Consider the following 20,258-nt stretch of genomic DNA (forward strand, 5'->3'; position numbering starts at 1 on the left):
TGTTCAGCATCTTAGCTGCAGAGGGCAGTGTCACTGGCCCTCATATGTGGGATCCGAACCGGGGCCCTCTGGCATCCCAAGCGAATTCTTAACCATTGCGCCACTCGGCCGGCCCAGTTCCAATAGTTTTTTGATGGAGTCTTTGGGGTTCTCTCTATATAGTATCATGTCATCTGCATATAATGGCGATTTTACTTCCTCCTTATTGATTTGGATGCCTTTCATTTCTTTTTCTTGTCTGATTTCTGTGGCTAGAACTTCCAGAGCTATGCTGAATAGAAGTGGAGAAAGTGGGCAGCCTTGTCTTGTTTCTGATCTTAAGGGGAATGGTTTTAGCTTTTCCCCATTGAGTATGATGTTAGCTGTGGGTTTATCATATGTGACCTTTATTATGTTGAGAGATGATCCCCAGATGAGCTTTTCTTCTCTGTGCTTTCGCAAGCGTCTCTGAAGCTTTTCACTTTGCTCCCTGTGCCTCAGCTCTCTGAGGAGGAAAAGATCCAGCGCTACAGCATCCTCTCCGAGCTCTACGACCTGATCGGCTTCCGGCGCAAGTCGGCTTTCTTCAAACGCGTGGCCGCCATGCAGTGTGTGGCCCCCAGCATCCCGGAGCCCGGCTGGAGGGCCTGCTACAAGCTCCTCCTGGAGACGCTTCCGGGCTACAGCCTGTCGCTGGACCCGAATGACTTCAACAAAGGTATTGGAGCCTTGCTGCCCGAGCCAAAATGCCGCTGTGTCGTGTGGGCACCTGCTCGCCCTGTCAGACACTGCCACTGGGGCCGGGGTCAGAGATGAGCACAGCCCCGCCCTGCCCTGGGCGTGTAGGGCAGTGCGATTATAACAGAAACGGGGGCGGCTGCTCTGTATCCGTGGGGCTCAGCAGTCTCCCCCGAGCTCACGGACATGGTGTATCATCCACAAACCCATTAAACCCCTAATGAATTTTGCTCATGAAATTTAGCCAAGTTAGCAGAAGCCGATCCACCCAGAAGCACACAGGGATGCAGTGCACACGTGTAGGTGTGCGTTCGGTGATAAACCCTTATCCTGCGTATTAATGGAGGGTGGCACATGGTAAAGATGAAGCTGCGAGCCTCATAACAGGTACTCACACGTGTAATGGCCAGTGTCAGGCGAGGGTGATTAGCGGAGAATAAACTTCTTTCTGGTTACAGTTTTAGGGAGGAAATGCATAGCACTTTTCTCCAGTTCACATCTAGTTATCAGATAGGAAGAGGACAGAGTGACATCTAGGGCAAAGTATGGTCACGTGTATCAGCGTAGAGACCTGCACTGACCTGGGCAGCTGGTGTTCTTACTGACCAGTCCAGCTGTGCTCCTGCTAATCCTGGCTCTTAGGGCCCCCCCACTGAGTAGACATCACCTGCCTCCTTCCTGCCTCTCCTGGAACGCCCCGCGCCACGTATGCTTTACGTGCGATCCGTTCTTCAGCAGACGACGTGGTACCCTCTTGCCAGGTGCCACGTGGTGTGCCAGGTAGGAGGAGCAATGTGAAGGGGACAGTTCCTGCCTCCAGATAGAACTGAACAGGCAGCTTCTCACCTGTGACGCCCCCCGGCTGTGTGCAGAGGCTCAGGTCCTTCCAGAGCCTTGCTCTAATCTGTCTCCAGGAGATGTGATGGTTGCCTGGAATTAGTCTCTCCTGACTTCCCACTTTCACGAGCATCTTCCCAAAGCAGCAGTTTCGTCCGATAACGTCCATCTCTGTGAAATCGGCCTCAGGATGGATTCTGGGTAGCTTGGGGCAAGATGGGCACACTTAGTGTCGGGGGCTGAGAGTCAGGATTTGGGGCCTTGTGGGCCGTGTGCCCTCCAGGGCAGCTCCTGGCTCTGCCGCCGTGGTGTGAAAGCCGCTGCAGATAGTGTGGAAGCCCACGAAACTCTGCACAAGTCGGTGGCAGGCCAGATGTGGTGTGCGGAGTGCAATTTGCCACATCCCTGGCTGAGAGCACAGTCCTATCTAAAATCATCTTTTTTTTTTTGGCCAAAATTATTTAAAGACAGTTTTCCAAACCCTTTAGAAGGAGGGGCTTGGAGGGTCAGAGGGAGATGGTGGAGGGGCTTTGCAGGCAGCCCCTGGGGAGTGAGGGGAAGCCAGGATGGGATGTACTGTGTCCTGCGTTTAGCCTCCCGCTCCTGTACAGGGACTGGCCAGGGCACTTCTGCTCCGGCTGGCGGTGCTCGGTTTGTAGGCTAGGAAGAGCTAGGCTCAGTGTGGGCACGTGGGCGCAGCGGGGGTTAGGAGGGTTGAAGCGCCCTGGACTTCCGTCTCTAGGGCCTGAGATGTCCTGCCCTCTGCTGCCACAGGGGTCCGATCGCAGACCCACAACACCACTGCTGTCTTGTTCACGTAGCCTGAGTACCTTCCCTTTTTAAATCCGGCTCACATACAGCATGCATCATCGCGTGACCCTGCCAGGTCTCCTCCATCCTGTGCCCATGCTGCTGATTTTTAAAAAATTAAACGTGGGACTTGATGTTTGCCTTGGTTGAATACCATGCACGAATGTGGCTCATGTTGTTGGTCGAGTCATTTTGAACCTGAATTCTGTCCCTGGCTTTGTCTCAGCCACTGGTGATGGTATTGAGTGCAGGAGGCCCAGGGCAGAGCTGGGGACCAGGTCTCCAAAGGCCTTGCTATTCAGCAAGCTTTTCTTGGTTCTTGCTTTGTGCTGGACACCCTGCCGGGCGCTGAGGATAAACACACCTCTGTGAAATGCGAAACCCACGCGTGGCATTCTCTCCCACGTGCTCTTTCTGACCCAAACAGAAATCCTGACCAGTGTTCCCCGCTGCCATGTCACTTGCTCTTCTGTTCTCTAATTGTTGTTCCCTACTGTCCTTCCAGGAGATGGGAGGGAGGCTGGGGTTACTGAGCACCTGTGTCCTGACGGGCACCTCAGATGGACTGTGGTTACTGATGGTGCCTGGGAGCCCGGCCCCCATGTCCCCTCCTACAGACGAGGCGCCTTGGCAGCGGGGGAAGGTGCTTCCTGAGACTGCCCTCCACCCCGCACGGGGCCTCCTGGGCCTCTGTTGGCGTCTTAGGGCTGCTTCCACTCTGGACAGCCCTTAGTTCACCGAGGCCCCAACACCATGTGGTGTCACCGTAAATGTCATCTTGTAGCCTGAGGACAACAGGGACTCGCCGTCTAGAGATAGAAACCTTCTGGGGGGCTATGACTGCCGGTGGGGGCTCTGGGCTGGGCCCCTGCGCGAGCTGCCCCCGTTTGGGCTCCCTGTCCTGGGGTCCGAGCCTGTCACCTTGAGGTGCCCGTCCAGGTCCAGTTCCTAGTCAGTGGTGGGCTGGGGTGGTGTGGCGCCTGTGTGCCGGCACAGGTCTCACCTGATTCTGAGGAGACTGAGTTAACTGTTCCCGTCTTTACGGATGGGGCTGTTGGGGTCCAGATGGGGAGCTTGGGTCCTGCTTTGTGCTGTTTCTGCTGGGAACACTCCTAGGTGATGGAGTCAGGAAGGGCAACCTGAGGGCATGGCTCTAGGTCCCTGCTGGCCAGCCGGGCAGCGGACCATTTCAGAAGCAGAGGGTGGTCTGATGCGTGGTGAGGGTGTTGCTGGATTTGGGAGCCAAGGTCAGACTGAGTCAGGATGAGGACAGAGATGACTGGACAGGCCCTAAAATTTGTGGATTTGCACAGAAAGGCGAGGAGTTTTTGGGAGATGAGATGAGAAGAGACTTGCAGGCCTGAGCGGGGGAGGAGGGTGGAGACGGGCTCGTGGAGACGGCATGCCGGAGACACTTCATGGGGGCAGGCTGAGCTACAGAGAGGTGAGAGAGGGCGTTGAAGTCTCCGTGTGCTCTGTGAATGGACCCCCATTAGCGTGCTTCTGAGTGACGTCAGGGAAGATGGAGGTGGCTTTCCAGTTACTTTTTTTGGTACCCTTTGACCATAACTCTGGACTGGCTTCAGAGCAGTAGATTGAAAACCGTCACACCCAGAGTTATCTTAATTTTTTCTCTCTGCTCTGGGGCCCATTATGTAGAATGTCCAGGAGTGCATTTGTCGGGTCTCCTGATGGCTGTTCCTTCTTCCAGGACTCAGTGCCCTGGTTGTTCACCTCCTTGACTCCCAGTCACCCTTCAGGTCTCAGCTGAATGTCACTTCTTCAGAGCAGTCCCTCAGTGGAACCTCAGCCTCAATGGAATCCTTTTGTTTTTCTCTTTCATTGGCTCCTGCCCTCCCTTGTAGCACTTCCCATAATTTGTAAGGACATTTAAAATAAATCGGGTACAAATAAAATAAAATGATTTCACCTCTGCCCCTCCCACTGGCCTGTGAGCAGAGGCCCCTGACATTCACTGTGTCCCCAGCACATGGCAGGTGTCCGGTAAATATGTATAACGTGGGACCAAATGTAATGAACAGCTATAGTGACATATGTTTGCTGACATTTATTGCATCGAGTTTCTTTCTTGATCTTAATTTGTAAATGAGATGAACGTAACTTGTCTCTTTTGAAAAATAAAGCACATGAGCACACCTCCACGTAGTTAGATACTTTTTACTTATCTTTCTGCCTCAGGAAGGGACATTCGCCATCATTTTGTGAAGGAGCTTGGGAAAAGATGGTAAGGGAGTGAGATCAAACAAAATACAAATGATAAGTGTCAGCTGGATATATTTTTAATAAGAAATAAAAGTCACTTTAAACCCCATCCCCACGGTTGCTCTGGACCACTTTAAACGTTTCTCAGAAAATTTAATGGAAATCTGTGAATAGAAGGTAAATTGTATTCTCAGGACCTGAAATGTACTTCTACCTATTTCTCGAATTGAACGTTTTCACTAGCTGGTTGAGAAAAGTCGACATAGGAACACAGATGCGTGCTGTGTGTATTTGCCAGCTTACAGGGCGGCTTGTTATCATTTTAATCTTATCTGTGTTGCTCTATATGAAAATTTTTGATTATTCCTTTTGCTCAGCCTTTTCCTGAGCGAAGGATGAAATTTTCCCCAGGAGCTCTTATGAAAGAGACAGGCAAGGCCGATAGATTTGCTAACAGGCGATAGTTGATGTAATAAACCCTCAGATTGGTGGGCTGAAGTGTAAGAGTGTTGGCAGTTCTATTGCTGGGTCCTGTGCTGCCGATCTGTCTTAAGAATAAAAACATTCAGTTTTTATGGGAGGAGCCATTTGAATCACACAGGAATTAGGGCTTGTTCACTATTTAGTGTTAGGAAAATTTACACTCAGTCTTCTTCGTCATTGCCTGTGGTAATTGTTGCCGAAAGGGGACTGGAATAAATGAGCCTAAAGTTCTGTGATCTTAAAGAGCTACTTTTCAGTGGCTGTGCAGCGGATTTCCCCACCTTGACTTTCAAACACGCTACATTATTTTGGAGGAGCGGCCACAAAAGCTGGCTGACATCCTCGTTTCTAATTTACTTGTTCTTCTGTACTTTCGTTACACTTAGAGAACTGTTGTGCTTTTTAATTTAATGTCCTTGGTGGTTTGTTGGTAATGAAGCCCATCAAATATCAGTGTTTTACTGGAAAAGAAATGTACATCTAAAGCTCAGATACATGCCATTGAAAACAATCTTTTGTTCTAGCCTTATTCTAATTTTTTCAAAATGGATTATTTTTAAAAATTGTCTCTTTGCAGAAGAGAGAAAGTATGATATAAAACATATTTTAGTGTGTGAAAAAAATGACCACTTTAGAGTTCTTTTCCAGGGTAAGTCAACACATTGTTTTCTGTTTTCCTTCGAGGTTGATAGCTGAGGCGCTTGCCTTTAAGTCCCCGAGTTTCACACTTTACCTAAGCCTGTGTTTCGCGCGGCCAGTGTGCCGTTGGGAAGCATTGTTATGACGCTCTGACTTCCGTGGCAGGCACGCACCGAGGCTGGGCGGCCGTCCAGATGCGCCTGCTTCACGAGCTGGTGTACGCCTCGCGAAGGATGGGGAACCCCGCCCTCTCTGTCAGGCACCTGTCCTTCCTGCTGCAGACCATGCTGGACTTCCTGTCGGATCAAGGTGAGCGAATTCAGACTGGGAGTTCTTTCACGGAACGATGCGTGAGAGCTTGTTGGCCCCATGAGCACCGGGGCTCAGGTTTCAGTGGGTGATGTCCCAGTTCTCGGCTGGTGAGAGGATGCCATGCTCCGCTGTGCCCTCGGCTCCCCAGGCTGCCCCTCCCTCGCGGGTGCCCGGTGCCGCTGCCCGCCGTGCCCTTCAGGGCTCTCCTGGGCCCTCTCACCACACTCCCTGGCTTTTCTCTACGTCTCAGCCCCCTGCCCCTTGTGTCTGCCTGCATTGTGGAAACTATACATGTCAGCGTGTAATGTTTATATAGAGAAACTCACACTGCACAAGAATGCAGCTCAGTGAATTCTCACAAAGTGACGGCCCCATCCTCGGTACCCAGGTCGCAAACATGCCCTTCCTGATCCTTCTTGTCACTTCTGCCCTCAAGGGCCACTTCTCCCTGCCTTCCGAACGGATCACATGTCAGGCTGCCTCCTCTCTTCTCACATTGTTCCTGGGTGCCACCTGCTTTGGGGATTTGAGCTATAATCTGCTTTCAACCCAGGTGCCCCCAAGCCCCAGATCTGTTTATTTTGCTGCCTGCAGGACATCTCCCCTCGCAGGCTCTGTACGCACTTGCATGAGCACATCAGAAATGGGGCACCGTTGCGCCCCCATCACACGTCCTTTCTGCCCGTGTCTGTCACACCAGTCCAGTGTGTGTTGTGGGCACGGTTCTGTGGGGACCATTCTGACAGGAGGAGAGTGTGTGGGAAGTTTACTAGGAAGTGCTCCTGGCATCAACGCCCACTGCATGGCAGGGAAGTTGGCAGGCTGGGCAGAGGGAAGGTGGGCCTCGTGGGCCCCTGAGCGCTGGGCTGGGTGGCCCTGCAGAGCTGTCGCGTGTCCTCGAGGCGCTCCACGGCCTGCCCTGTTGGTGACGGACTCTCCTTCCTGGAACTCCCGTGACGAAGGTCCTTAAGTCCTTACCTCACACTGTGGTCATCTGCGTCCTTCTCGGTTGTGGGGTAGCTATCGCTTTCATTTAGGTGACCAAGCGAATTGCTGCGGGACTGTGGTCCCTGATGGGCGGCAGCGGGTGGCAGCATGGCTCCCCGATGTGTCCGTGCACTCTGTGGGCTGCAGCGCTGCCTTTGAATTGGTTTGTCCTCACGCTCCTTGTGGAGTTTGGCTCTTCAGCAGCAAGACCACCGTGGCGAGATGGATGATTTGCACTGGGGTTTCTGTGACGTGAGAGCAGAGCAGAACAGTGAGTGTCTGGTGTGGGGGAGGCTGGTGTTCTGTGGTGACATGGGGCGGGCCCGGGGCTCTTTGGTGCTCACAGCATTGGATTTTGGCTTGTTGAGTGGTGGCCGGCTCTCCGAGCCCCTGAGGGCGCTGCCCAGCCTGCCGCCCATCCCCCGGGCTCCTTGAACCACCCCAGGACGCAGTAACTGTGAGTGGACTCTTCACTGGGCCTTGGAGTTTGGAGTGCCATCCTGACCCCTGACACTTGTTCTGCTCCCCTTTTGTCATGGCCCTGCTCTCCCTTGGTACCTTTTTCCTCACATACCCTCACATTTAAGTGTGTAAGCTATGGTGACAAGCCCACACCCCTCCTCGGAGCTGCTTACACCTCCACCTGCCTCACCTGCCTCCTCTTGGACTTTTTTCTCATAAATACACGTCTTATCCCCATGGTGGGCCTTTGCACTCCCCCTGTCCCGTCCCCGGTCGCCATTACCAAATGACTCCCCTGGACCTGGACTTCCTCTTGGAAGCCTGTTATCAGTCCCCAGGGAGACCAGGCCTCCTGCTGTTGGTCCCCTTCGTGCTCTTCTCACTGGCACATTGTGTTGGCAGCACCTGCCTTCCCTTCTGAAGCTGCATGAGAGCGGGCCTTGCTGGTTCTCTGAGGTCATGGTAATCGGTGATCTAAAGACACAACTTTCCGAAGGGAGGAACTTGGGCCGTCTGACGCTGTTGAACAAATTGCCGTCTCCCTCAAGGCCTGTGTGCAGTGGTGTTTGGTTAATTGGAGTCTTCTGAGAAAAGGACAAAAGTCAGGCGGTCTAAAGGGCTCTTTCCATTAGCCTCTACCTCTGATCACCAGGCCCTCAGATCAATAATTAGATTCTTCCTGGGCCTCCGTTTTCTCATTTGAACAACTAGCACAGCACACATTGTGTGGAGGTTTGTTATTATTTTAATGATAGGTGTTTTGGTTTATGGGATGACCTTTCTTCTGGAGAGCTCACAGCACCGCTTGCAGTGTGGATAATTAGCATTTCTGAATACTGCCGCGTGGAGATTAAATGTGGATTAGAAGAGCGGCCAAGAAAGGAGGGAACGGCAGTGGGCTTCAGGAGGGGCTCGTCTCCACACGCAGGCCTGTCCTGGTTTCGCAGGTGAAGGGGCGCCACCTGGGCATGCCTTGCCCTTCCCTGCCCCCCACACGCCCTCTAGTACCTGTGCATGTGAGTGAGCGCACAAGGCCAAGTTATGAGGGCGATTGTTTATGGGAAAGAGCTCTCAGTTCCCCAGGACGTGGGTCCTTTTTGGCGAGATGGAAGCGCCAACTTGAGGACTTTTCTTTGGAAGCATGACTCCGCTCCTTGTGACGGTCGCTGACGCGCGTCACTTTCTCTGGGGCGTCCTGCTGGGGACGACGTACCAGCTGCTGCGTGTGGCCTTGTGACCGTAGGTTGATGAGCCCCGAGGGATGTGAACGGGAGCCCGCCGCAGGCTCCGCACAGGAGCCTCATGGGAAGGGGGCTGCCTGAGGGACAGGTGGCGCGTGCCAACACTCCCTTGAGCTCTGGCCTCTCCCACTCTCCTTTCCACTCTGTGTTCTGGCCGTTGAAAGCCTGCAGCTCCCCCTACAGCCGCGTTTCTGTTCTGGTGCCTGCACACATGCTGTTCCGTCTGCCCTGCACGTCCACGTCTCTCACGCCGTCCAGGAATTCATCCCTTCTCTGGCTGCAGCACTCCCCTCGGGGTCCACCGCGTGGGACCTGCTGCTGTCGCCGTCCCCGCTACTCCAGGCTGCAGGAGGGGACTTGCTGGGCTGTTTCCTTCCCACCTCGCCCGCAAGCTCCTCAAGGAGCTCATCTTAAGGCACCCGGGCAAAAGGGCCTTACATGGTTGGCTCCTTAGTGTCACTCAGGCCTCACCCAAAACAGTGAGTGACTGTCCCTGCCTTCCACCCCAGTAAGTATTGGGGGGATGGAAGTGTGGCCGAATGACTTGTGTTTAGGTCTCAGTTCAGATCCTTCTTCACTCACGAGCTGGGTAACTGAGCAGGTTACTGACGCCTCGAGTTCCTCGTCTGGTTCATTTTATGGGAACACGCATCCGTCTCCTCGTGGAGCACACAAGACGGGAGGGTGCAGGGCCCTCTGAACCCGGCAGAGCTGAGTGCTCGGCACCGTGGGCTTGCTCCTCTGTTCCTCTCCCTCTTCCTCTTCATCCCCTGGTTCTCTTGTGCTACTGTCATTTGTGGGTATCAGATTCTGAGTTACTGCAGGCCTGGCTCTGAGTCCCACTATCTTTCCTACCTCTGTGACCAGGGACAAATAATTTATCTTCTTGCAGCCCTGGTTTTCTTACCTGCCAGGAAGGAGCTGGCTCCCAGGCTGTTAGTCTTAGGCTTTGTGCTGAGTGAGATGCCCACCACCGTGGGCACTCAGCGTTCAGACCATTGGAGGGGATTCTTCCTGGAGAAGGGTGTGGGAATGCCAGCGAGGGCCGTGTTGGATCGAGTGCAAATAAACGGGTGTCTGGCATCATAGGGGCATTGACAGTTCTCAGGGGTGGAAGAACGATTTGGGTAATGTTCCATGAAGAAGGTGATTTTGACCTTGAAGGACACATCAGTGTTTGCCAGACCAGACCAGACCGAGCAGAAGGAGTAGTCTCAGGTAGCAGGACTTGACCTGATTGTACTGAAAGTTAGCTGCAGCAGTGTGGTGAGATGTGGCTCAGCTGCGCCTCGCCCAGGTGTAGACTCAGCAGGTGTAAAATCCACACACAAACTTGCCCATGAGTGTTCCTAGCAGCATCCTGCATAACGGCCCCAAAGTGGAGATGACAGACAATAAACGTCCTTGACTGATGAACAGACTGATGAACGGAGAATGTGGCGTGCCCACATGGACGGGTTGCCCTTTCTCTTCCTCCCACCCGCTTTCCGCTGTCCCCCTCCATTTCTGCCTGCCTTCATTTGGCTGACATTCGCATTTGTCTATCCTTCACATCTCAGCATAGACACCACGTTTATTTCTTTCTGTGGAGGCTTTCTTGGTCCCTCCACACCAGCTCGCCTTCCTCTGCAACGTTCCCACGGGGTACGGAACTTGCCTATCGGAGCACTTTTGCCCACTGCATTTTAATGATCATGTGTTTAAGTGACACACTCCCCGCTGAGGCTGGAGTCTCCCTGAAGGAGGGTGTCTTCCCTTCCGTGTCAGCTGGGATGTGCATTGGCAGTCGCGTGTTGTCACATGCATTAATAATGAGTGCTTTTCCTTTAATAAAAAAAAATGCAACTTCATTGAGCTTGAATTCCCACACCACACAATTCACCCATTTAAAATGTACACTTCCGATTTTTAGTACATTCCCAGATATGTGCACCGTAGTCACTTTTAACATGTTTTCATCACCTCAGAAAGAACCTGTCCCTTCAGGCGAGCCAGTGGCACCTGTTGGCTCTTACATTTTGTTGAATGCATTAATAATACATACTTCTTTTGTTTGATTTCCTTCTGGTTTTGGTTTGTTTTTGCTGCTACTGGTAATGCTATGATGAACCTCTCGGGTCTCCAGCTTTCTGAGCAGGAGAGAGATTTTTATCAGGAGAGGGCTTTCCGGGCCGGCCTTGTGAGCATTTTTATTGCGGTTGAAACCTCTTGCTGCCAAATTGCCTTCTGAAAAGATGGTTCTAATTATACCGCTGCGGCTGCGGTGCTGTCTGTATGTACGAGTATACAATGTTGCCTTACTGTTTTAACTTGTAGTTTCTTGGTAACTTGTGAGGTTGACTATTTTTCTCCCCATGTTTCTTTGCTAATTGTATCTCTTTTATGTGAAACTCTTTTCTGTCTTCCGATTGCTTGCCTGTCTCTTGCCTCGTTTGATTTTCATTTCTCTGGGTTTGGGAGGCAGGTAGGGTCCTGACCACTGTGCCCACAATGTCTCTAATGCTTCGAGATGCTAATGAAGTAGTTTGCTGGAAGTCTCCATCGGTATTCAGGGCAAGGCCAAATCTAGACCCCAGCTTGTAGCCCTAGTCCAGAGGATATGTGCAGAGCTAGATATAAACTCTATTCTGTGCCATAATCTACCTGGGCGGTGAACACCAGGTTGGAGAGTTAAGACGCCTCCCAAAATGCCTCACTGGTTTCTGGACTAAAGCTGGAGGATCAGGAATGCCTGCTGTGCACAGTTTTGATGGGTCTCCTTAGCATCATCTGAACTTTCAAACTACTGCTGCAAAGTGCATTGCACATCACCGAGGGTCAGCTCCAGACCAGCCTGTGTGAGTTTAACAGATAGTGTAAAGCTCTCCATGTTGACCCACACTGGCTGGCTGCCCTTTTGTTTCTTGAGTAGGGCAGGTGTTTTATTCTTTGGTTGTCCCCATCTCAGAGCATCGGTAAAGCTCTCGTTAGTGGTAAGGAAGACTTTATTCCAGACTGTGGCAATGGGGGAGAGAGACTGAACTCAGTCTGAATGCGACAAGGACACGTGGGGGTTAGGGCCAACAGCAGAGGGAGGGGCTCCGGCGGTAAGTGACTAAGGAGAGACATCAGCGGTGGGGTTTCTGGCTCAGCCGTCCTAACAGGTTCCTCCTGCCGAGGGCAGGCCAGGGACGGAGCCATCAAGGGTGGCGGCTGAGGGACTTGGTCAGATATTGAGAGTGATCGGATGTCAAGGGTGGGGGGGACTCTCGCTAAACTGATGTACCAGCGTTCTCATTATACCTGGGCAAGGCGGGCTGAGATCAGAGCCCAAGGACACGGCCTCGTCAGAAGGGGGACTCAGAAGAGCCTGTGATGACGAGCGGGCCTGAGCAGCTGGGCTGCTGGGTCCCTGTGCCTTCCAGGTCCCACGTCCACGCCGACTCTGAGCTGCGCAGGCAGGGGCTTCTGGGATGTGGGACGTGTCATCTCAGCCTCGCTAAACAGACACAATGGGGACGATCTAGATTTGTGGTTTGAATTGCAGTCCACTTTCAGGAAGAGGAGATAAATCCCCACTAAGAAAAAGCGTTCCCTCCCTCCCTTGTGTTTGCTTCTCTCTCTCACATATTTGGTATTTTACTTCTTGTTTTAACACCAGGAACAACTTTTTGTTTTGCTTTCTCTTTGGCAAGCCCATACTCACAGGTTTAGAGGGGCTACTCAGGACAACCCCCCTTTCTTCCGCCTCCCCCCTCCCCTTTCTTCTTTCTCCTCTTGCTCCTCTGTTTGAAAACTATTGATCTGAGATTATGTGATGCTTTTTGAATGAAAATGAATTGTACTGTGAAGAGAATAAGAAAAAATAAAATTACCAGCTCCTGCAAAAATTTTTGTTTCTGCATGTAAAGTAGACAGGTTTTTGAGTTTGAGGGCAATTATGGTGGACTCTTAGGGCTCATAAAGGATGCTTTTTAAGGTTTCCAGGAATTCTGTACAGAGAATAAGGGACAAGAAAGAGGCGAACAGTCACACAGGAGAGGTTTCTTCAACTCCTTTCTATAAATAATTATTGATCGGCTCTCATGAGTTGGATACTGTGCCCGATACAAGCCGTGGGAGAGGTGACCTCTGATCTGAGCTTTGAGCAGCTCCTGGGACAGTGGCCAGCAGGGCTGGGGGGAGAGGCAGCCACAATGACTTCTGAGCACTCTCGCTGTATTTGGGCGCAGCAAATGCCCCATAGGACGTGAGGTGCCTACAGTACAGTGGGGCCCGGGGGCTGGCAGGAGGTACAGCTGACGAGACCGAGGGGGCGCCGGCAGCCCTTCCTGCTGGGCCGAGGAGCAAGGACCGGTCCCGTAGGCGGGTGCTGCAAAGGGGGCGCTGGCAGCACGGTTTTTATGTCACCCTCCTTCATCTCGGGGAAGTAAAGCCGGGAAGAGGACAGAAGGGTTTGGGGGTGAAATGCAGAAACTGGGTTGGGTTATTTTGGACTAGGAAAAGGGCTGGAACGGGAGGAGCCCAAACTGTGACCTTCCAGGCTGCCTGCCCCCCTCCGCCGACGAGGCTTGGTCATTACAGACACTCTGGGCACTTGTCCTGCCTTCCTCTTTCCTGTCTGTTCTCAGGGACTTGAGTGTCCACGTAGCATCCGCTCAGCACCCTCCTCCTCTTCCGCATCTGCGCTTTCTCCTGGGGAGCTCATCTGGCCCCAGGGCCCCCGGAACTCGCTGTGCATGCAGGGTGCTTGTCTTTACTTCTCACAGAGCTCCAGGCCTGAACGTCTGCACCTTCTTCACACCCCAGTCTCAGCAAAGGCCGCCAGTGTCTGTCCAGCTGCTCAGGACGGAAACCGTGAAGGACTTCTTGCCACCAGACTGCACGTCTCAGCCCTCATTAGTACGTCATCAGGGCTTTACCTCCCAAATATGTCCCGTGCGCTCCGCTCCTGCAAGCACTAAGTCGCACGCTATCATAGCTGCTCTGCCCAGCCTCACAGGTCCCTCCTTCATCCAGCATCACGTCACAGCTCTTTCTGCTCCAGACTCTCCCATGTGCTCCCATCACATGTATAATAAAACACAGTAAAACCCACCTCATTTCTAAGAGCTTACCAGGCCCCACTTGATTTGATTGCTCCTTTGTTCTCCAAACGAACCTCCCTCTTGTCTTCGGCCATTCACTCAGCTCCAGCTGTATTTGGTCTTCTTTCTGTCTCTCCAGGGAAGCCAGTCGTCTTCGTCCCCATCTTTGGGACCTTGCATTTGTTCTTTCTGCTTTAACAGCTTTCCCCAGATCTTAACGTGGCTTTGGCTGCATTTGACGAGGACCCCTGGGCGGCCTCTACAGGAGGTGTGCTCCGCGTGCTGGGAACAGGCTTTCATAAATAGAAGGGACTAGTGGAGTATTATTAGCTGAGACCTTTTCTGGGTCTTTGCTTATTTTGGAAAACCAACCTCCCTCTTTCCCCTCCTTCATCATTGTTTGCTTCATTAGGAAGTGAAGTGCATCGAACCACCGCTGCTGCCCTGGTCACCGTCAGAGGAGTCCGCCTCCACGGTTCCCCTGTTCTCAGGGCAGTGGTATTTCCCAGATCACATTTGTGACTTGGGGCCAAGGACATTTCTTGTGGTTTGTAAAATTATATGTGTGAAAAGTCATGCAAAACTATACAAGTCTTGTCCCATTTAGTTATAGATTTAGTGAAATGTTTTTATTTGTTTTCACGTGCGTAGTGGTAAGTGTTTATTCTGGAAAAGCTAGAGGGCTATGTCTACACAGTGTGAAGCTTGGGAAGGGAATTGAGTCACTTAGAGCTTGGCCTTTGGGAGTCAGGAAATCATTCGTGTGTGTGTGTGTGTGTGTGTGTGTGTGTGTGTGTGTGTGTGTGTGAGAAATGCTTTTATTGGAAAGCAAGACCCTGAGGCTGACGTGACACCTGAGGTGGCTAATGCCATGTGTGTGCGTCAGCAAACGTCATGTATCAGAGTCGGGGCAGCAGACACAGGCCTGCAGTGTCAGCGCAGGACAGAGCTGAGGCCGAGATGCCCTCCCCACGCCCCACCCCTGCACCCTTCCGCTTTCCAGAATTCTAGACTTCTATGAATTTTAATGTACTTCGCTGGTCCTCTTTTACAACCCTGGGTATTTCAATATATGTTCTTTACATTTTTTTTTTGAATTTAAGTAAATGGTGAAATGATATTGAGAATGAGAATGCATTATTTTACTGGATTTTGGTATCAGAGATTGTGGGTAAATAGCATGACTGTAACAGTCAGAAGTCTCCTATTGTATGGATTAATAGCTAGAAACGTACAGGCTTGGGTTTAAAGTCCTGCGTGCCAGGTCTTATTCCCATCACAAAACCCGTCCATGCCTTCGATGCGTCTTTCCCTGAGCTTCACATGGTGAAGCACGAACAGCCACAGCGCGACCCTGGCCGACACGCAGGCTGTCGTTTGTGAGTGGTGACGGCAGTGTGTATTATTTTGCTTCCTGCTTCCCTTTCCTCACGTGCTTTTCCCCCCTTTGCATTTTTCTCCAGGTGGTGTAGGTGGTTTCCCCGGGAGCTTTGATTGAATATATTTCGTTTTTCACCTGGATGGGGAGAAGGGAGGGTAAGCACATGGACTGTGATGTTATGTGCGGCCTGCTGGGAACTCTTCAGTAAAGGGGTGTAATTTGTTTCCATTGCGGGTCACACCATCCCTTTTGTTTGCTCAGAAATAGACAGAAGGGGTTGGACCAAATCCCGGCAGAAATGAGGGGAAGTTTCTGACTTCCTTTGGGTTCTGCGTTGAAGACATAAATACTGCGTAGCACAACATAATAAGGACCTGCTAATAAAATGCATTCTCTGTAGAGAAACCACCCACGTAAAATAACGAGGGGAAGAAAACGCACGAGCGTGTCAAAATCCCAAACATGTGAGTAGATTTGCTAGTTATGGGAAAATACTAATTTGCCAGGTTTGCGGTGAACTGAACATCCTGGTGTGGCAGGGAGGTATGTGGAATATAAAAGGGCGTCCAGCATCTTCTCTGCAGGACACGGGGTCACACGGTGTGTGCTTCCCAGCCGTGGAGTGCTGCCTGATCTGCTGCTGCCTTACTTACCATCTGCTGAAGGGAGCGCAGGCCGGACTCCGCCACTGCCCGTCCTTCCTAAGGGACCGCCTTCTCTACCGAGTGCCCTGTTTTACCTCTCCCATCCAGACTAAAGCGACTGTCCTAAATCCGGTGTTTATCTACTGCACTCTGCTCAGATAGCCTGCAGGAATGAGATTGGAATTCCTCAGCACGTTGTGCAGTGCCTTTCATCTAGCCCAGTCGTCTCCTTTGCTGAGGCGCTAGTCTTGTCTGCTGTTCCTGGAACAGGTATGTGCTCATACGTATGAACTTCTTTAACCCTCACAAGTGCCCCGTGAAGGAGCCATGATTGAGGCATAAAGATGCCCCTAGCATGCCTGCGGGCCCCGAAGCAGCATGGAGGAACTGGGATTTGAACCCTGGTGTCTGGCCCTGGAGGCCATGCTCTCAGCGCTGGCCTCGGCTATCTCACTGAAGGTTGGATGTCCTTGCTTCACCCTGACAAGGGCTGAACCACCAAGGATGTGTCAGCTGGGGTCAGGCACCACACCTCTAATTTGTCTCTGGGCCAGGGTCATCGCTCAACTTAAATGCAGTTGCCGTTTGTTTGAAAGACAAGGACTGGATGAGGTCCAACATGGCAGATTTAATCTATTCAGCTTTTCCTTCACTCCTCAGCAGCTCATGACTTTGCTGCTCTGCCCAGAGACGATGCTGGAGAAGGCTGCCGCCATCAGTGTCCGAGTCCACAGGACTTGGCCTGGGACAGGGGCTCTCCTGGGTCGCCCACCTGCACGAGGTGGGTCCTCAGGCTGCCCTTGGTCATGGGCGACGGAGGGCGGGCAGAGAGAGAGGTTAGGCGTTCTCCGAGTACGTCCTGTGGTCCCCGTCGTTCCTTTGCCTTTCTGTGTCCCCAGCTCCACATTAACTGTTGTTCCCCACAGGCAGCGGGGCAGCCAGTCAGAGCTGGGAATCCTGGCTGAGTCGCAGCCCCCCTGGGAACATTGGAGTCTCTGTTGAACAATCTTTTGTTACATTGTAACTTGTGATCAGTGTGTCACAAAATCAAAAAGGTTTTCTTCTACTTTAAATGCTAAGTAATATCATCTCAGGGATGTGACACAGAAGTAGGTTTATTTCACGCACACACTTCCCCTTGGGGAAGAAGCCTGAGCAGCTGGAAAAGAAACCTTTGGTTTAAAAAAATGATGAAATTAGTATTACATAAAAGTAATCATTTGAATTATGAAAAACAAGGTTATTAAAAAAAACAAATTACAGCCATAGCTTCTGCTGCCGCCGCCTGTCCTTGTCGCCTGAGCCAGGACACCATGCCACAAGAAGAGTGACCTTGTCCCCCGTTTTCACAGTGGAGGACTCGGGCAAGACCTTCAGCTCCGAGGAGGAAGAGCTGACTAGTGGAAAGACCTGGCTCTGACCTACAGCAAAGGGCAGAGAATACACAAGAGGAGCTCCGAGAATTCCAGGAGGGAAGCCGAGAAGATGAAGCTGAATTGGAGACACAGCTGCAGCAGATTGAAACCAGGAACAGGGACCTCCACTCAGTCAATAACTGCCTTTGCATGGAGCTAGAAACCATCCAGGAAAAGTTTGAGGCGCAGCATTTGGAAGGCTACTGGCAGATCTCTGCCTTGGAGGATGACCTTGCCCAGACAAAGGCAGTTAAAGATCAGCTGCAGAAACACATCCGAGAGCTGGAGCAAGCAAATGATGACTTGGAAAGAGCAAAATGGGCCACAGTCATGTTTCTGGAAGACTTTGAGCGGTGCTTAAATCAAGCCATGGAGAGAAATGCCTTCCTGGAGAGTGAGCTGAACCAGAAGGAAAATCCTAGAATCTGTTCAGCATCTGAAGGATGAAGCCAGAGATTTGCGGCAGGAATTGGCTGTGCAGCAAAAGCAGGAGAAACCCAGGACCCCCATGCCCGGCACGGTGGACGCTGAAAGGACAGACAGCTGTGCAGGCCACTGGCTCCGTGCCGTCCACTCCCGTGGCACGTCGGGACCCCAGCTTGAGCTTCACCACACTGGGGACGTTCAGACGTGGTCCGGATGACTCCGTGGGTGGGACCCCCCTCACGCCTGCAGCCGGATATCAGCCCTCAGCATCGTGGGAGACCTGCTGCGGAAAGTGGGGGCATTAGAGTCCAAGCTTGCATCCTGCCGGAACTTCGTGTACGAGCAGTCGCCACACTGAACAAGTGGCCCGACCTCAGGGCGGGGAAGCAAGAACAGAGATGGCGGCGACAGACGGCTGAGCAGCGCCAGCGTGCCTCTGGGTTACAAAGGGTCGGGAAAACGCCTGGAATTTGGGAAGCTGCCTTCAAGTCTGTCCTCACCATCGCTGCCGTCAGCCAAGATGTTGCTTTAGGAAACCTACAGAAGCGAAGCCACTGACGTCTGTGTGGGAGTTATTACCTTTCTTCCCCTCTTTACACGAGCTTTTTTGTTTTAAGTTAGTCTGAATAATATGAGCAAGCGCTCACACTAGCCAATGACGGAGGCCATCGCCCGTGGCCCCTGCTGGCTGACCCTGTGAAATGTCTCACAGTCCATGTTGCAAGTGGACAGGAACAAACTCCACCCCCTGGAAAGGGCCCAAAGGTGTGGGTGCTGAGGCTGCCCTGTCATTTGGAGCTGACCCAAGGCCTGATTGGTCTTGAGAGGTGGTTTTAATGTCTGGAGACACCTCACAAGTGGGATCTGAGCCCAACTCGGGCTCCCCCCACCCCACTTGGCTGGAGCTGTCTTCTAGAATAAAGTCTCGCAGTGCCCTGGCACAGCAAGGATGGACACACGGAAATCACGCCTAGGAGCAGACAGGAGTGTAGTCTTGTGCCTTTGTTTTATAACTGGGCCGTGTACCTCCCATGGTTTTTAATCTGCCTCTCATTGAGGCTTCTAGAGGTGTGCTTGAGTTTCAGAGGGAATTTTGTGTGGACCAGGTCAGTGGGAAATCTGTCTTCTTTTGGTCTATCCTGACACTTAGCTATCCTGAACCCCACCCCTGGCATGGGGGTGGCCTCCACTTCAGGACCCCGAGGGTCCTTGGGGTGGAGTGGCCTTGGAAATGCAGCTTTTAAGAATAGGACTTCCTTCAAGACCATCAAGAAATAACCAAATAAGGTTAAATCTCCAGGATTGTTGTTAGAAGCTTCCTTGTCAAGGAAGAAATGAACACAGGATGCCCAGCGTGGACGGTGCATTATTGCTTCTCTCTGCTTGCTGTGAACTGTCTCACACTTTTGGTCACGAGTAGAAAGAACAGGAATTCAGGAGCATGTGTGCAGCTTAACGACCTTCCTTTGGTTACTAAGTTATTTTTCCAAAAGAACAGCAAAATATCCTTGATTTTGAAAATTGAACTTTTCAAGTGCTACTGAAATTCAACAGAGAATCAAACATCAGTGCCCAGTTGGTGACCTTACGAACATTCTAACCTGTATCAGTAAAAGATGTACTTTTACTTTTTTAAAAGAACAATAAAATCAAGAGAAACTAAAAACAAAAAACAAAAAAACAAACTACAAAGTGGGTCAATGAGGGCATAAATTTAAAAAGTCCTGTGAGGATTTATGGTGGAGATTTAAGAGTTAAGCTCTTGGTATATTGAAAATATACTTTCTTTAGTAAAAATTTGCTCATGATTTTATAGGTATACTTCCATTCCTGACCTCTGAGTTTCAATTTCCAAAGGAAGGCTGGGCGTGTCTTCTGAATCTCATAGGATCCTGAAGTCACCCACCGTATCCTCAGTTGAATTAATGATCTTTTCCTTGAGGGTGTCACCATTTTCTGTTGGAAGCTTAAACCTTTTGGAATCACCCCCAAATTGCCCGGCTTATCCTAATCCTACATCCTGTGCGTTGCTTAGCTATATCCTGTCCCCATTGAATGCTGGAGTTTTTCTCAAGTGGGCTCCTCCGCTCCTCCCACATCACCACCTTCCACACCTATTTCTTGGATGGGTGGAGGAGGCTCTTGACATCATGTCCTATTTCCTGGCCCTCCTCCTTCTGATCCGTCCTTCACACTGAAGCCAGAATTGTCTCCCTGAAATGCAATGACATCACACCACTGCGCCTTCAGAGCTCCCCTAGGAAAGCCAGCTCCATTCCAGGGACACTCATGGTTTGCTTCAACCTGTCTTTTTAGGCGAACTTCGTAGCTACTCCATCTGCACCGTCTGCATCTCACCTGTGTTGGACTTGTGTTGTCTTTGGACCCAGCAGGTGGTGTTCGTGCGGCCCCTCCTGCAGCGGGCCCTGCCCTCGTACTCACCCTGTCACCCTGTAAGGCGGTCACAGCCCTTTCTCCCCACCTCCCCGTACCTTACTCAGTTCTCGGTTCAGTGTCATTTCATTACGACCCGAGGGTAATCCCCCTCTGGTTCCCTCACTAGATGACGGACTCCCTGGGGATGGGACCATGTCAGTTTCACCTTTTATCTTCAT

The 20,258-nt window shown here is 51.6% G+C and overlaps 1 protein-coding gene and 1 pseudogene across 1 annotated transcript in view; both read left to right on the top strand.

The window, feature by feature from the left end:
• Positions 1-20,258, top strand: part of TRAPPC9 (trafficking protein particle complex subunit 9) — a gene marked incomplete at its 3' end in the record, with an annotated part of 267,332 nt that overhangs the window by 48,661 nt on the left and 198,413 nt on the right. The window contains exons 8-9 of the mRNA XM_019657776.1: positions 481-697; positions 5,875-6,018. Of these exons, the coding sequence (XP_019513321.1) occupies positions 481-697; positions 5,875-6,018 (361 nt within the window). The remainder of the gene's footprint in view (positions 1-480; positions 698-5,874; positions 6,019-20,258) is intronic.
• On the top strand, positions 16,181-18,025 carry LOC109390816 (nuclear distribution protein nudE homolog 1-like; annotated as a pseudogene).

The sequence above is a fragment of the Hipposideros armiger genome, unplaced genomic scaffold, assembly GCF_001890085.2.
Source record: "Hipposideros armiger isolate ML-2016 unplaced genomic scaffold, ASM189008v1 scaffold_280, whole genome shotgun sequence".
NCBI lineage: Eukaryota > Metazoa > Chordata > Mammalia > Chiroptera > Hipposideridae > Hipposideros > Hipposideros armiger.